At 51.3% G+C, this 14844-nt stretch overlaps 7 protein-coding genes across 7 annotated transcripts; 5 read left to right on the plus strand and 2 right to left on the minus strand.

The window, feature by feature from the left end:
* Positions 1 to 626: 626 nt before the first annotated feature.
* Positions 627 to 935, minus strand: AUEXF2481DRAFT_24698 (uncharacterized protein; the record flags this gene model as incomplete). Its single annotated transcript, XM_013493397.1, has 1 exon — positions 627 to 935. One exon carries the CDS (start codon positions 933 to 935, stop codon positions 627 to 629), a length of 309 nt encoding a protein of 102 aa, XP_013348851.1.
* A 3176-nt stretch (positions 936 to 4111) lies between these two features.
* Positions 4112 to 5011, plus strand: AUEXF2481DRAFT_306 (uncharacterized protein; the record flags this gene model as incomplete). The annotated part of the gene is made up of 1 exon (XM_013493350.1): positions 4112 to 5011. The coding sequence occupies one exon, from the start codon at positions 4112 to 4114 to the stop codon at positions 5009 to 5011; it is 900 nt and encodes a 299-aa protein (XP_013348804.1).
* Positions 5012 to 5573: 562 nt separating this feature from the next.
* On the plus strand, positions 5574 to 5980 carry AUEXF2481DRAFT_34565 (uncharacterized protein). Its single transcript, XM_013493398.1, has 2 exons — positions 5574 to 5599; positions 5697 to 5980. Exon 2 carries the CDS (start codon positions 5794 to 5796, stop codon positions 5953 to 5955), a length of 162 nt encoding a protein of 53 aa, XP_013348852.1. The 5' UTR covers positions 5574 to 5599; positions 5697 to 5793; the 3' UTR covers positions 5956 to 5980.
* Positions 5981 to 6329: 349 nt separating this feature from the next.
* AUEXF2481DRAFT_307 (uncharacterized protein) lies at positions 6330 to 7606 on the plus strand (the record flags this gene model as incomplete). Its single annotated transcript, XM_013493351.1, has 2 exons — positions 6330 to 6345; positions 6399 to 7606. The coding sequence occupies 2 exons, from the start codon at positions 6330 to 6332 to the stop codon at positions 7604 to 7606; spliced, it is 1224 nt and encodes a 407-aa protein (XP_013348805.1).
* Positions 7607 to 8148: 542 nt separating this feature from the next.
* AUEXF2481DRAFT_75462 (uncharacterized protein) lies at positions 8149 to 9756 on the plus strand (the record flags this gene model as incomplete). Its single annotated transcript, XM_013493399.1, has 4 exons — positions 8149 to 8306; positions 8365 to 8739; positions 8803 to 9156; positions 9206 to 9756. The coding sequence occupies exons 1-4, from the start codon at positions 8240 to 8242 to the stop codon at positions 9754 to 9756; spliced, it is 1347 nt and encodes a 448-aa protein (XP_013348853.1). The 5' UTR covers positions 8149 to 8239.
* A 378-nt stretch (positions 9757 to 10134) lies between these two features.
* On the minus strand, positions 10135 to 11824 carry AUEXF2481DRAFT_61412 (uncharacterized protein; the record flags this gene model as incomplete). Its single annotated transcript, XM_013493400.1, has 7 exons — positions 10135 to 10519; positions 10574 to 10778; positions 10832 to 10843; positions 10894 to 11053; positions 11105 to 11291; positions 11344 to 11559; positions 11622 to 11824. 7 exons carry the CDS (start codon positions 11822 to 11824, stop codon positions 10135 to 10137), a joined length of 1368 nt encoding a protein of 455 aa, XP_013348854.1.
* A 739-nt stretch (positions 11825 to 12563) lies between these two features.
* AUEXF2481DRAFT_24703 (uncharacterized protein) lies at positions 12564 to 14458 on the plus strand (the record flags this gene model as incomplete). The annotated part of the gene is made up of 4 exons (XM_013493401.1): positions 12564 to 13037; positions 13092 to 13630; positions 13680 to 14248; positions 14298 to 14458. The coding sequence occupies 4 exons, from the start codon at positions 12564 to 12566 to the stop codon at positions 14456 to 14458; spliced, it is 1743 nt and encodes a 580-aa protein (XP_013348855.1).
* Positions 14459 to 14844: the final 386 nt, after the last annotated feature.

Consider the following 14844-nt stretch of genomic DNA (forward strand, 5'->3'; position numbering starts at 1 on the left):
GGACAGGATGAGTCTTGTCAGCAGTTGATTGTTGAAGACAGGGTCACCCATGCGCAACATCTCAATGCATCTGTCATTTCTAACGTATCTCAACCGCACAGTAGACGAATCGCGCGACAATTCGTTACCAGATTTTTGGTCTACTTTTGCGGCTTGGTGCAGCTAGCGCAATAACACATCGTGATCTGTCATAGGCGCACCCTTGATGTAGAACTCTGTGGGGGAAGTGTCACCCATGTGAATGCTCCCGGTCGCTAGAGGAAAGTTGTGCATAAAGTTGTAGGACGTCACGAGGTACTCCAAGGGCGTCAAAGCTGGAGTTCTTCCCGAGTATTTCGTAGAGGGCCGAATTGCTGTTGCTTCACATCCGTTCTCCGTACATCTAGCTCTGACCTCGATATAGACCAGATTGACTGTGCAATTACGCATCAGCACTGAATATGCTTGCGAGTCAGAACCGGAATACTGTGTGCCAAAGAGGACGTTTCGTGGGTTTTGCAGGCCAACATCATTCAGCGTTATCTGATTCTGGTCAAGGAAGATGCGTTAATGAACATAGATTTATTGTTCGGAGTCCGGATGAGCCCTGGTTGCTCCACGAACCGTGGATCCCTCCGAAACATATTTCACGCTGGAGATGGACAATCTATATCCAGATACGAATACTCGAAAGTGAGCTCCTGAAGCGGGCGCACCTCTCTGACGAGTCCGGCCAACGGTAAGCCAGAGAGGGAAGTGTAGTTATCTGCCGAGGTCGATCTCGGGATAGTCGACCATCCATCTGGAGACATTGAACCACCAACAGTACTCAAACGTGGGATCTTGATGTTGCCCCAGGTATCGACAGCGGAAGTCTTGACGGATGCCGGAGCAAGTAAGTTGGCGCTATACAGCGAGTTGATCGCCGCCAAAGGCGTTGCTGCGTCGCCAGTCATGAGTATATCGTTCGCGACTGCATGACAGTTCATGCCACCCGTCGGTAGATATAAGACTGGGTTCCCGACTTCAGTATGAGATGAAACAGTGATTTACAGGATGCGAAGAGATGCCTGACCACCAAGAGGCGAAAGGCACCAGAGCAGAAAGAGGTGGGCGCCAAACAGAGTGAAACGCCGTAGTAGTTAGGACTCTTGAAAGTACCCCATACAGTTTGACTTGCCAGTAGCAGTTCTAGAGCGCCAAGCTTCATACCTCGCTCAGCATTGTATCTGGCGACTGTCTTGAGAGATTTTCCAGCCACAGCCGCGAACATGATTAGGTATATGGAGGGGCCCTGATAAACACGTCAGCATTAAGCAATGCCAACTCGATGAAGAGATTGCAGGGTAGTCGGGCACAAATGACGATGGAAAAGCCGGGAAGTGCCTTGGCCTGGTACCTGGATCGGCCTGTTGCGACTCACTAGCATACGGCTTCCGTGAGATTGCCATTATCGATTTGATACTCATGAGTCACACAAAAGAAGAATAAGGGGATTTAGTGCGAAGTAGACACAGCTTACAAGACGTGTATGATCTTAACATTATGGCCAAGCCCATTTCTATTAGTCGATTTTCCGTCTAGCTTAGCAGCTAGTATAGCAAAGACTGAAGATGATAAGTGGCGCCTCGTAGAGCTCTTGGTTCAACGTACTGATGAATGCTATTGGCGCAAGAGTGATCAAGGCTTCACAAGAGTTGTAGAACAATGTCAACAGCGTCTTGTCTTCCGAGGCTCCTCTGGCCATCCTTTGACACGGCAATCTTCATCCAGGGTTCGGCGTATTGATATGGCACATGGTTTCGGATGACCCTCGAGAGAATTATATGATGGCAATGGTGGTTCAGTCCTTTGTTCAAGGTCCTGTGCGAAGAAATCAGACCAATGTCTACCGTCATTCATGTTGTCGAGCAGTTGTTAGGAAGACTAGCACTGTAGGACAAAGCTTTTGATAGAAATACTGTGCCAACCATAAAGAGGCCCACAGCCCGCGATTGATATGCTAAAAGTAGGTCGAAGTTAAGTTCGTCCCACGTCAAGCGCCAGATATGCAAGGTAGATCGCGAGGGGAAGAGGGAGGCAAGCGCCAGCGTCTGTATGTTCAGATCGCCCCCGGACGTGTTCAGAAAGGTGGTATAGTGATTTCAGGACGAGTAAGTTGCTTGCACTCTTCAGGCCAGCACTTCTGGTAGCCGTGAATATGTGCCACTTGACTTTCGAAGTATGCTGAAATAAAAGCCAGATGGTCATGGCTCGAGCGCTGTATGATCAAAGGCATACAGAGCAAGTCCTCTGAAAAATCTCGACGTGTTGCGACCCGGGCGACCTGGAACATAGAGGAACATTTTTGAGTGGGATGGCCGTGCTGTTGGCAAGACAGAGGACAATCTTCCCCAGCATCATGTTATTACACTATTCAGTCGAGGTGTAGATGCCAGTCTGTTGCTAGTCAGTCAGTCAGCTTGTCCCTTGCGTCGGCGCTTTGGTGAGACGTAGTGGAAGCCAATCACACATATGATCGTTGCTTCACCAAGATCTTAAGCGCCAGACGCTCATGTGTGCGTGCCACACGCTCTCGGAACGTTAAGGAGTCACCTTTCGCGCCTCCTTCCCATTGATGTGCAAGATGAGGAGTACCGAAAAAGTCGTACTGTACTGCCTCGCGAAATTTCGATATTGTCCTGCGAGCAGAGCCATCAACCAGTTCGTGTCCAGGTCTTCAAGTCACTCTGTCCTCGATAAACCGCATAGCCGCTAAGCGATCGCTCAAGCGAACCGTTGCTGCGAAATATTCAGCTTCCCGAAACGACATGCAATACATGTCGCTCTACGAGGGCAAACTTGAGTTGAGGGCACACGCTGTTTCTCCAACTCGCCAATCATCGGCTTACCACTTTTTCCGGATTCCTCACCTGCAGAGACATCGGTACACAGCATACTAGAACGCGCCCCTCACATGACCCGCCTGTGCAATGCAGAACTGCATGGTCCCGTGTTTTTGACTCGCATGGTGGAGTTGAAGTAACGACTGGCGAAAGACAAAAAACCTGCGACGAACTGGCGGCGGCTTGGACTTTCCCGGCGCGAGATGTCACAATCACTCATGGAAGCATGATACGAACTGCACGAAGCCACATTCGATTCTCTCGCCAATAGATGCGCTGGATAGCCTTCCATCGGTGGCACACTCTGTTCTCAAATCAGCAAAGAAGTTTTGCACAAGCGCCTTGACAGCGGTCTGGGGCAATCGATACATTAACGTGAAAGTTGACTGCGCCCAGATGGACGACACGTTTTCACCCTCGCTGCCGGAACCCACACCCCTGACGCTAATCAGCTTTAACCGAGTGACCTGACCAATGATCGCTGCTTCTGTGCACGATCACGAGCATGTGGCTTCCACGGAGGAACGGCCTTTAGACCTAGATGGACATAGCGCCAGGTACGCAGAAAAGGATCGCGACACGGACACAGCAGCCCGTAACCATGGACGCAGGCTATGCTGGCAAATTGACCCGAGTCGTCGTAACGCGACAGAGACAGAGTACGGTACCTCGCCATGCCTTCACTCGACGCAGGCAATGCCTGCAGAATTTTCTTTATGCGAAGAGACTAGTATGCGACAGTGGAGAACACGACTGATGCAGATGGGTCGTCTGCCTTTGCTGAGCTGCAAGAGAAAGATCTAAGCACCCCACAACCCGGCCCAAAGAGAGACATGGCGTGTGTTATTGGATAGTTTCCAGGAGAAAGCTGCCGCTAAGTCAGGAACTGGTTGAGTTCGGGAGGGGAGGACCGTCTAGCGGCTTTGCATTGAGGATCCGATTGAACTCCACAGCAGTACTTTGGCACACTGTCGGCAAACACTACAAGAAGGCAGGTTGCGCTCTTCCTTTTCCTGGTTCACAGGCTTGAAGTCTTACGGTTGTATTCCACTCTCACTCTCATTTTTCCCCATTCGCTCCTTCCTCGTTCTAGGAACTAAGCATTCCTGTACACTCTTTCACTCTTTACTCACCACCCACGGTCTCAACCAACCCAGAGCTGCTAGCCAGTTCGTTCAGTCTTTCCAGCTACACAAGGAATTACACCAGCTTCACTCTTTCAAGCAAATTTTATCATCATTATCAAAATGAAGTCCTTCGGAATCATCGCTGCTTCCGCGCTCTTCGGAGCTATTGCCAATGCCGCGCCCCTTAACAAGCGCGACGTCGTCTGGGTCACCGAGATCGAGACTGATGTTGTCACCGTCCCCGTCACTATGACTGTCTGGGCTGGCGCTGAGGAGACTACCGTAGCTGCCGCTATCACTACCACTGAGAGCAGACACGGACACCAATTCTTCCACTCCAAGGCCCCCAAGGCTTCGACAACCTCAATTGTTGCTCCCGTCGCTCCTACCACCACCAGCTCTTCAGTCTATGTCGCTCCTACACCCTCAAGCACTTCAGTATACGTCGAGCCCACTCCTTCGACTACTTCGGTCTACATCGAGCCCACTCCCTCGACTACTGCCGTCTACGTTGCTCCTACCACTAGCAGCACCCCGGTCTATGTTGCTCCTACCACTTCTTCTGTCTACGTCGCACCCACCATCGAGACCACTTCGGCCTATGTTGCTCCCACCACTAGCACTACTAGCAGCGCTCCTGCCGCAGCCACTAGCTCCTCATCTTCCGGCTCTAGCAGCGGCATGGCTGCATCTGGAACCGAGTACACGGGAGATCTGACCTGGTACCAGGTTGGCTTGGGTTCTTGCGGAATCGACAGCACCTCTGATGAGGCCATTGTTGCCATCTCCCACACCATCTTCGACGACCCACAGTACGCCACTGCCAACCCTAACCTCAATCCCCTCTGCGGAAAGACCGTCAGCATCAAGGGCAAGGACGGATCAACCTACAAGGCCAAGGTTGTTGATCGTTGCGTTGGCTGTGCTGCGGCCGACCTCGATCTCAGCGAAGGCTTCTTCAACACCGTCACCTCCCACGGCGATGGCCGTGTTCCCGAGATGTCCTGGTCTTGGGAGTAAGGCATTCTCGAGAACCAGATTTCGGTGCCAATTTGCTCAGCACTTCAGCGAAGTTAAGCAGATTGATCATCATTCACTCATTTCGTATCTCTTTTTCGCTAGCGCCGCGAGTCCGGCGGCTTTGCATGATTACCACAAAAAACGAATTGGGCACAAAAGGAAAATGTGACAGGCAGTGCCTGACCATTGAGGGGACCGGATGGCGGCATATATTTCAATTCTTTTCTATCTGTCGATAGCTTTACTTCTCTTCTTGTCGTTATGTTCTTCGGGGATGCAGTTTGGAGACCTTTTGTCATGTTTACCAAAATGAAACGCTTGCACATCGATCAATAATGCTTCATCATGTACTGCCTATCGTGTACTTTAACGGCGCTCTTCCGTGCATTGGCATCGTCGGGGGACCTCGCCAGTTGTCGCAACGTTGTATTGGGGCCGATCCTACCCTACTGAGCGTCATGGACTCATGGTCTATTTTAGGAGTGCAATAAGGCCGGTCGCAAACGTCAGGGAACGGCAAAATTCCGATTGTGCTGTTTTCGCACAGTGATCACGAGGTGGCAGCAAAGATGTGATTTTGACCTTGATCTGGGTGTGTGTGAGAAGGCTGGATCAGACGATAGCCTGGGTCTCCGTTCGGGAAGGAGCAAAGTCAAAGAGATAGCTTAGCTTGGCAAGAGCGAACCTTTGCTTGACATGGCATAGAGCTGCTTCTTTCTTCGCATTGGCGTTCGTCGAATGAGATGGCTAATGCTGTGTGATCGCTTTGGAAGTTGGTAAGGATGACGCTGGTCCAGACGCAAAAACAGAGAGGGCCAGGCAGACCAGATCGTGACGTTTTGGTTGCCAGTCGGATTGAACGAGGCAGTACAGGAACAGGCGCACTCAACCTTAATTTGGCCAGGAAATGCAAGATGAAACCAAAAAGGGAGTGCCAGACATAACAAGACGCAGGCTTTGTTTGTCTAAATTGATGTCTCTACAGTAGCAAGTATCACAGACAGATAGAACAGTTGCAGAGGGGAGTAACATTGATCATCGCCTGGAATGTCAACGGTCGAGACGAAGACTAAGGAATACGAAACGCTGTGCCTCATTAGGTAGGGAAGGGACTCTTGGCTAAAGACACTCGCTCTGCCGCGCTGAGGAAGGGCTGAGGCCGAACGGACGTCTTCAACACACGCATACCTTCGACCTGCACCCGCCATTCACATTTCCAACCTCTACAAAGCTCCACTCTAATTCGACTTGATATTCATACTTCGCATCGCTCGTGCCACTTCCTGTGCATGATACCTCTCTCGTCTGCCGGTCAACAATGAGCAACTCGACTGGTTAGTCAGCCTTGCACACTGCTCTTCTTTGTCCGCGACTAACAATGAAATAGCTGCCATCACGACTCCGGCGTCGTCGTCGACCTTTCTTTCAAGCTCCGCCGAAGCGCCATCGTCTACCCAAAATGTCGTCCAATCGTCCGTCTCGTCCGCCATCGCTTCGTCAGTCTCGAGCGAGGTCTTCTCTTCGTCGCAAATGGGAAGCACTGTGACGGTGGAACCGTCTTCGACCAACGTAGTCACTTCGATCGTGTCAGCCTCTTCACAGCCCCCTTCGACCCAGCTCATCACGTCGGTTGTGACCGAAAGCGCCTCAGGCCGCTCAACCAACGCTCCCATCACTGTCGTCGTCACCTCTGTATACACACCCTCAACCACGACTGCTGGCAGAGGCTCCTCTGCCTCCTCTTCAGCTACCGCCACCTCTTCATCAGCCGGTGCTCTAGCCAACGGCAGTTCCAACAAAGGATCGAACAACAGTGGCGGCCTTAGCACTGGAGGAAAGACTGCAATCGCTGTCGTGGTCCCTGTCGTAGTTGTCGCGCTTCTGGTACTCGCTGGACTGTTCTTCTGGAGAAAGCGCAAGCAAAGAAACAACGCAAAGGAGGAGCGCCGAAAGGAAGTCGAGGAGTACGGCTACAATCCTAACAACGACCCCACCTTGCCTGTCGTCGCTGCTGACGGATCTGAGATGGCCGAGGACGGCACCGGTGGTTACCGTGGCTGGGGCAACACTGGTATGTCAAACCGCAAGGCTTCAACCACCATTTCTGGTGGTCTCACTGCTGGTCAATTGAGCGATACTGGAAGTCAACCTGGCGGATTTGCGCCTGGCAGCCCGACCGGCAACAACTTCTCGGATGGCCACAGCGGCGATACTCTTATGAACCAACGCGAGACCTTCAGTAGCGATGATCTGGGTGCACTCGGCGCAGCGCCCGTTGCTGGTGCACACCGCAACAACAACGACATTCGCCGTGGCCCTTCCAATGCTTCTTCGTCTTACTCGGCCGGAAACCACAGTGAACGCTCGGATGCATCCGCCGGCGTGGGCCAAGCTGGACAAGCCTACTCGCCTACAGAGATGTACGGCGGCAGTCATGGTGGCTTCGGACAGCATGGGCCCTATGGCGACGGCTCTTACGGCGGCGGTGACAGTGGTATGCCGATTGTTCGCGATGTGAGCGCTAGAAGAAATACACGCATCGAGGCTGGCGGCAACTACCAGTCAGGAAACAGCGGTATCGCGCAGAATTTCTAATCTGTTTGCTGCATTCCCAACTATCTTTTGATTCTTTACGAATTCCTTTTTGTCACTTCAGCCAGCGCCTTTGACCATCACCTTACGGGATTCTGATCACCTCCGCTTTCCCTCCCTATTCTTCTTTGTCATCTGATCTTCCTTGATTTCACGGTACAGCGCAGGTTCGGTGTCCATACAAATTGTCTCATGTTTCCTATCTCTCTGCTTCTTACTCTCTTCTGGAGGAATGCCGCCATTATAATCGTACTTTGTTACTGCCATTGATTTTGAGGGAGGTTACAGTGGAGGAGGCAATGCTGTTGTAGTGATGAAACTGCAAGCGCTCTGGAAGATGAGGGAGAGCAAGACTTGATTGATTCCACAAGTCGTCCAGGGATTTACATATTTGAACCATATCTATCGTATTCTGCAATCAAGAAGTATTCCTCGAGCATGAAATGTCGTAAGCCACTCGTGAGTCCCCCCGTATGCGAAGGCAGGCACATGACGTTTTTGAGAAGTGATACGCGACTCCCTTGACGATTCGCGTCGCCCACGACACGCGAGACACGACCTTTTTGGCAGCAATCAAATAACTTTTCCCAATCACTGTTCCGAGACTTGTATCGCCCGTACAAGAAACACCACGACATGGAAGCCATTCATGTGGCCTTTGGCCACGATACAGCGCTATGCGATCGCATCCTCGCTGCAGCAAGTAGGTCCACTCAACGTCGCCGGCGCATTGCAAGATACGACCGTTGACTCTAAGGTAGAAGAAAACCGCGATCAGATGCAGCTATTTGTCGACATAGCCAAGTACATGTCCCAGTACATGTCAGGAAAGAGAGCGCCGGACGAAGACACTACACCAGCCCCCGACGCAAAGAAGAGAAAGACACAAGCCAGCAATGCCTCGACTGCCTCTGCTGTCGCATCGCCAGCGCCCGCTCTCAATCTGACGACAACTCTCAACCAGAAGGATGTCACCAACGTCTTATTCTCAGTGCCGGAGACGAGTTTCGCCGTGCCCCAAAGGAAGAAGATGACGGTCCAACTGGCAGCAGACCCGCAGAGACTCGAAGAAGGAGCCCTTAGAGTTGTGCACGAGGGATCTGGCATCAATCTAGCAGTGCCGTTCAGCAGAATTGGTAGGCCACACCCGAGGTAGTCAAGCAAGAGTTGGCGAACACAAGGCTAACAGTCAATCGCAGAGCAAGTCTTCTGTTTACCAGTGCCCGAGAAGGCCACTCGACAGTGGAACTTTGTCATTTTCGCCAATCAGACTCTCGACCTTAAGACGGGAGACCGAGCCATGGAGGCCGAACAGATCGTCTGGACTATGCCTGAGACTGCTCCTGTCAACGTCAAGGCTGCCAGTGGCTTTGAGCCGCTCGACGTCGACACATATGTCACCAGCACTATGAGATCGCTGAGTGCCTGCATGCTTGGCCATGGAAAGAGCGTCATCATCCCTAACGAACAAGAGTTTGCGAGCGCGATACCCCAAAGCCATAGAAAGGGAGAGGCTGCATATCACGTCAAGGCTCACAAGGGCAGCAAAGATGGTAAGACACCGCTGATCCAGTAACTGTGCACCTTTGCTAACATGTATAGGCTATCTATTCTTCCTCTCTGTCGGCATTGTCTGGGCCTTCAAGAAGCCCCTGGCACTCTTCACTTTCGAGAACATCGAATCAATCTCATACACTTCTGTCCTACAACGCACCTTCAACATTGTCATAACCACCATGCCGGATCCAATCACCGGAGACAAGCAAGACATTGAGTTTTCCATGCTCGATCAAGCAGATTTCGCCGGTATCGATACCTACGTCAAGCGCCACGATCTCAACGACGCATCAATGGCAGCAGACCGTCGCGCCAAAAAGCTCAACATCAACCCAAAGCCAAAGACCGAAGCCACAGATGGCGACACCACTGGCACAGCAGCTGCAGAAGACGATGACGATGAAATGACCGAGTTGCAAAAAGCAGAACAAGCACTTCAAGACCAAGAAGACGAGGAAGAAGAAGACTACGATCCTGGCTCGGAAGGCGAGAGTGAAGGCTCTGGTTCAGATTCTGAGGGTGAAGAAGGCGGTGGTAAAGGAGGAGGTGACGATGATGAGGAGGTAGAAGAATTCGATGACGAGGACGAGGAGTAGGATCCATTTTTTGAGTCCATTTACAGAGGTGATGGACCGAATACGAGATGTGGGGAGTGTCAGTATTACATGAGCCCACTGAGATGACCTGGCTGGCTCTATGGACTAGGAGCCTGGGTATTGCTGTTGCTCTGTTCTCACTGCTCAGTCACAATTGCTACGAGACTGACGTTTCTCTGATTAACGTGTCCTTCTCCTCTTTCTTCTGGTAACGACTGTGGAATGTCTTACTCCAAGTCATCTCTCGAAGCCTAACTGAGGTGGAAGAAAGTCCATTTCTGTAATACAGTATACAAAGAATCGAAGAAGCCAGGAAACCGATCAAGAAGCCCCTTTTATATGCAACCACGACATTTCCCCATTCCGTCATGCCAGCAATCAACAAGTCTGCGCACCCCCTTCCCCCTTGACCATCTTGGCCCCAGCAAGCAACACACTAATCCCCATGACAACACACCCAAAAGCAATACAAACGTACGCCGCATAAGTCTCCCACGTCCTCCTCTGCGTAAGCTTTACGTAACACAATGGCGGTAAAATATATGCCAGAGCACAAGCACTAGTAGCGCCAACAAGCTCAAATACAATACCCAGATCGCAGGTGAGTAGACTTAATCCCATGGCGGAGATTACGAGGGCGGTGGTGAGGATGAGGTGACGGTTTGGGTCAAAGGGTTCGTGGGAAAAGTAGTAGAGGTTCATTACTTCGCGGCAGACAAAGGCTTCGAGGGGGAGGGTTGTGAGCATGTTCAGACCGAAGCAGCTGGGGGTGTGTGTTAGTTGTGCTTGGCTTGAGGATAGGGATGAAGAGGCTCACAGTCTGGCAATATTGACGAGCATGTTGTTTGTGGGAAAGTTGTTGAGGACGTTGCCTTGGGTGAGGCTTCCAAAGTTTAGATAACCAGAGAGGGCCATGGCGAGACAGGCAAGCATCGAAATGCTGGTTGAATAGTGAGTGACCTTGGCAAAGCGATCCATAGTCGGCTTTTGGAGAGATCCATAAATGAGTAAGCTATTATGGTCTGGTAGAGCGAGTTAGTAAGACACTGGATTTGGGTGATCGGGATGAGCATACGGCAAACGAATGCTGTCACGAGTTAGCGAATTGACCATGAAGCAGCAGAGATAGACAGGTACCGAAAGATATAACGCCAATAGCTTGGAAGACACCATTGTTGATGATCAGTGATCCCTTGATCGGGCCCTTCATCTCAGCAGGAACACTTGGACCTTGCGTGATGACGGTAATGACGATTATGAGCATACTGAACAGAGCTAGCGAACTGGCTTTGGCGAGCTGCATATTCATCAGTAACGTAACATGCACCGAGGGAGAAGACCGGCCGACCTTCGAAATGTCTCTGTACAAAGAGAAGGGATATGATATACCCATGATGAAGACGACTATTACGAATTTCCTATCGGTGAGAAGCCAGAGGAAGTGGCTGTCTTCCAGAGAAGGAAAGAGAGCCGACATGACGTGAGGTATTGTGTCTCCTACAATGATACAAAAGGCAATCATGCCACCAAAGGCACTACGAGAATCAGCATATTGCACACATGGCGGAAATATTGGATGAGAATTACAAGGCCCATTGAGCGATGGAAATGGCAACAAGACCGGATTTGCCATAGCAATGCTCGACTGTTGCCTGGAAGGAGTTTGTGCCGCTAAGCTTTGAGTTTGTGACAATCAGACGAATGGTCCAATCAACAGTGATGGTCAGGACGATTAGCAGGACGACACCAGTAAGCAGACCGGCTTGGCGGAGAGCATACGGTTGACCGATGATTCCGGCACCACTATGAAAGAGTGATTAGGCTATGCACGAGAGAGGTGGCTAGGTGTGGATAAAGTGGCTCACATGATACTGTTGGCCATGTTCATGAAAGCGCTAGACATGGAGCTTTTTGGGCGCGCACTCTCCAGCAGGTCATCGGGGTTGAAGTCGGACTCTGCGACGGTGACGGAAGGAGCCTCGATGTTGGTCAGGAGCGGAGCGCGTTGACCGGCATTGTGCCTCCTGCTGCTCCAGTTGTCTGCGGTCAAGTAATCCTCCTCTTCCATCAAGTCATGGTCGTGGTGACTAGCATTGTCAAGGCTGCCCCGGACGGAGTCCTCGACGTCGAAGTGGACACGATTCGTTGTTCGGGGAGTGCCAGCTGGACGTGGCTGAGCAAACGAGGACTGTCTTCTGGGAAGAAAGGCGCCTGGACGCGGTGATTGTGATTGCGAGTGCGAATGCGACTTGTTCGCGGTGTCGACTACAATGTCGCTGTCGGGAGAGGCGTCCCGCGGGGATTCGTCGTAGGAGAGCAGCTGCTGCTGTTCATAGTGCTCGTCTTGGGCGAAGTGGCCGTGGCCTGATGCGGTGCTCGGATTCTCACTAGCCATGACATTGCGCTGTGCTAAAGTCGATCTTCAATCCATCTTTGCCCCAAGCCTTCTATTCGAGCTTGATGCCGCTGTTTTGTTGTCCTCCAACCCGCATCTACGTAAGCTCGTCACTCCTTTATCCGCTTTCGGCACAGCCCCAGCCGACTCCCTAGCACCAGCCAAGCCCGGAGTGCATGATCCATCCTCCATGCATTTCTGTCCATTCCTGACCACCCCCCTCCACTGACCGGTCCAGCCAGAGCAATATCTATCATCCTACATATCCATGCCACCTGCATCTTGCCGTCCTTCTCACGTCAGCCCATCAATCAAACAGTCCTTCTGACCAAGCTTATAAATATCATGTCAACCATGTCTTGCTCGACCATGTGCTTTTGTTAGTTCTGCACACTTCTCTGCACATCGAGAAATGCAAATGTCGTATCTCTTTCTTTCTCCTAGTGTCCTGGCACTTGGTGCCATGTTCATGACCCTAATCTATGTCCTGTATCGTGCCGTTCTACCCAAACCCATACCAGGAATACCATACAATAAGAAAGCCGCAAATTCAATATTTGGCGATGTACCCGAATGGCTGAGCTACATCAAGAAAAACAACGGCCAAGCTTTGAATTGGTGGCACCGAGAGATGGAAAAACACGATTCTCCCATCATCCAGCTGTTCCTGGATCCTTTCGGTCCCCCAGCAGTGGTTGTGGCCGACTTTCGTGAGGCGCAAGATGTCCTCCTCCGGAGACACAAGGAATTCGATCGCAGCACCATCTTTGAAAACATCTTCAGCGGCACTATGCCACATCACCACATTTGGCAGAAGACGGGCGATATCGTCAGGACGCAAAAACGTCTCCTAGCTGATACCATGATGCCAGCCTTTCTCCATGAGGTTTGTCAGGTGACTATGTTTGCTAGCTCGGTATACTGCTGACTTACAGTCAAGGTTGCGGCTCCTCGTATTCACGAAGCGATGATGGATCTTGTGCGACTCTGGGATCTGAAAGCACGTCTCGCAAAGGGCCACCCCTTTGAAGCTCATGAAGACATAGCACATACTACCCTCGACGCCATTTGGGTAGTAACTCTAGGCTCCTCTGCTAAAACCATCGAGAGCCAGGCGAACATGTTAGAGAGCATACCAGACTTGAGCCTACCGGGCAGCAAGGACAAAGCGATCAGGTTCCCTCAGGCACCTCATCCACCAGCATTCGATGCCATCCTGACATTGACGAGCTCCATGGAGCCGCTGATTAGCTCACCATTCCCCAAGATCCACCACTGGTTCTTGCGGCAAAGCAAATCATACAGAGATGCCAAGCGATATAAAGATCAGGAGATAGACAACATGATCAAGATGGCTGTCCACAAATTCGCCAACAGTCAGACTGTCGCTCTTGAGAAACAAGGGAAAGATCGATCTGCCATTGACCACATGATCAGACGCGAACTTTTGGCATCCAGGAAAGAAGGCAGAGAACCTCAGTGAGTCCGAGCAATCATGGCGAGAATCGTGAGACTGATGCACCGTCAGATATGACACACCTGCGGCAAAAGACGAACTCTTTGGCTTCCTGATCGCTGGTCACGATACGACTTCTACAACAGTAGCCTGGGCTGTGAAACTTTTGAGTGACAATCGACCAGCACAGGACAAGCTACGTGAGGTATTACGCTCGACGTACGCTAATGCGACTGCTGAGAAGAGACAACCCACTGCCGCAGAGGTCACAACCTTGCATGATCCCTACATAGATGCAACGCTGGAAGAACTCCTGCGTTGCGGCGGGACTGCATCTGTTCTGAGCCGCGTCGCACTTATTGATAGCGATATCTTTGGTATCCGCATCCCCAAAGGAACTGATGTCAACTTCATGTCGTACTTTGGCTATGTCGCGCCGCCTGTCGGTACAGTAGACGAGGACAGACGCAGCACTAGCAGTCGGGCGTCAAAAGACAAGACTGGTGTCTGGGAGACATCTGATATCGAAGCCTTCAAGCCCGAGCGCTGGCTGAGAAGAATAGGCGAGACTGACGAGACTGAATTCGTGAAGAATGCAGGCCCAACGCTTCAATTTGGCGCCGGAGTACGTGGTTGCTTTGGTATGTCACATGCTTGGCTCACAGCCGACACTTTCTGACCATCCTCCAGGACGACGATTGGCATATATCGGGCTTCGTATGTTGGTGGTCTCCATCGTTTGGAACTTTGAGCTGCTGCCAGTTCCTGAAGAACTCGCCACTTACATGGCAGTCGACAGAATCACTCATCAACCTCAGAAGTGCTACATCCGCCTGAAGAAAGCAGACTGATAATGCAAGTCAGCATGGAATCTAAATAGCTCACCTCGAACAATACGGTTAGAAAGCATGTAGCTTTAACACGTGTTGTGTTTTTAGCGCGTACTTGCGCTGATAAACTGACGTGAGTCGTGAATAAGGTGATGGATGTATCACGACATCGATAGCCGAGCACCGAACCAGTTGCCCAGTACCCCTGCGTCAGATAACACGACGTATCTCTCGTACTGCAACGCAATAGCTGAAGCCTGTGGAAGATCTCACCCCAGCTGAGAGATCTGTCACATTTGCCGAAATGGAAAGCGGCTCAACGCTAATGACTCAGACCGTCGGACGAGACTCTTATCGCCGGGCCCATATTGGATATTACCATTTCAGCTTCTCTAGATCTACTAGAA

The sequence above is a fragment of the Aureobasidium subglaciale genome (genome assembly GCF_000721755.1).
Source record: "Aureobasidium subglaciale EXF-2481 unplaced genomic scaffold scaffold_0, whole genome shotgun sequence".
Taxonomy (NCBI): domain Eukaryota; kingdom Fungi; phylum Ascomycota; class Dothideomycetes; order Dothideales; family Saccotheciaceae; genus Aureobasidium; species Aureobasidium subglaciale.